Source organism: Egretta garzetta, unplaced genomic scaffold (assembly GCF_000687185.1).
Source record: "Egretta garzetta isolate BGI_Z169 unplaced genomic scaffold, ASM68718v1 scaffold350, whole genome shotgun sequence".
NCBI lineage: Eukaryota > Metazoa > Chordata > Aves > Pelecaniformes > Ardeidae > Egretta > Egretta garzetta.
This window is the reverse complement of record NW_009258273.1, coordinates 319683-320865: the sequence shown is the minus strand read 5'-3', so window position 1 is coordinate 320865 and position 1183 is coordinate 319683. Positions and strand designations below refer to the sequence as shown.

General features: G+C 65.6%; 1 protein-coding gene across 1 annotated transcript in view; it reads left to right on the top strand.

Annotated features, from left to right (window-relative positions):
* Positions 1-1183, top strand: part of DENND4B (DENN domain containing 4B) — a 17694-nt gene that overhangs the window by 4827 nt on the left and 11684 nt on the right. The window contains exons 9-11 of the mRNA XM_035890515.1: positions 5-180; positions 674-794; positions 881-1145. Of these exons, the coding sequence (XP_035746408.1) occupies positions 5-180; positions 674-794; positions 881-1145 (562 nt within the window). The remainder of the gene's footprint in view (positions 1-4; positions 181-673; positions 795-880; positions 1146-1183) is intronic.

Genomic DNA, 1183 nt, shown 5'->3' with positions numbered 1-1183 from the left:
CCAGGTCCTGCTGTCCAGCTGCTCGCGGTGCCAGGGCTGCGGCGTGCTGGTGTACGACGAGGAGGTGATGGCCGGCTGGACCTCCGATGACTCCAACCTCAACACCACCTGCCCTTTCTGCGGCCGCTCCTTCGTCCCCTTCCTCAGCATCGAGATCCAGGACTTCCAGCCGCCCCCCAGGTAGGACCCCCGGCCTGGCAGGAGCCTCGCACCCTGGTGTCCCTTGTCCTCCAGGGGAAACGCTAATGTCCCCCCATCCTCCCTGGTGTCCTCCGCACTCCTCGTTGCTGCCCACCAGTGTCCCCTGTCCTTCCATCCTCTGGGGAAAAACCCTCACGTCCCACACACTCTCCAGTGTCCCCAACATCCCTCTTTGCTGCCCACCAGTGTCACTTGCCCTCTGGGGGGAAACCCTCATGTCCCACATCCACCCAGGTGTCCCCAGTGTCCCCAGCCCCCCTCTTTGCTACCTGCTGGTGTCCCCCATCCTACCATCCTCTAGGAAAAACCCTAATGTCCGCATCCCCCCCTGGTGTCCCCAATGTCCCCAAACCCCCTCTTTGCTGTCCACCATTTTCCCCCCATCCTTCCATCCTCTGGGGAAATCCCTAGCATCCCGTGTCCTCCCCGCTGTCCACCCCTGTGTCCATAACCCCCCCTCTTTACCGTGCAGTGCCGCCGAGGATGGCTCCCTCCCTCCTGCCACGCAGGGACCGGTGCTCAGTGACCGTCGCCGCTGCCTGGCCCTGGACGAGACCGAGCCGGAGCTCTGCAACGGCTGCCTGGACGCGGCGGTACGGTGCCGGGCACAGTGAGGGGGGACACGGTGGGCAGGCTGGGGGTCCTAGCAGGGTGTGTGTGTGTCCCACCTCTCCCGCAGGTGCCACGGAGGTCGGAGCGGGTGGCTTTCGCCTACCTGAGCCCATTGGTGCTGCGGAAGGAGCTGGAAAGTTTGGTGGAGAACGAAGGTGGCGAGTTCCTGGCGCAGCCGGAGCTGGTGGACAGTCACCCCATCATCTACTGGAACCTCGTCTGGTACTTCCAGCGCCTGGGGCTGCCCAGCAACCTCCCCCGCCTGCTCCTGGGCTCCCAGCACGTTGCCCCGGCCCCGCAGGTGAGGCGGGGTGGGGGGAGCTATGGGGAGGGTTTTTGGGGGGGTCGCCAGCCCAGTGCCCACCTGCCT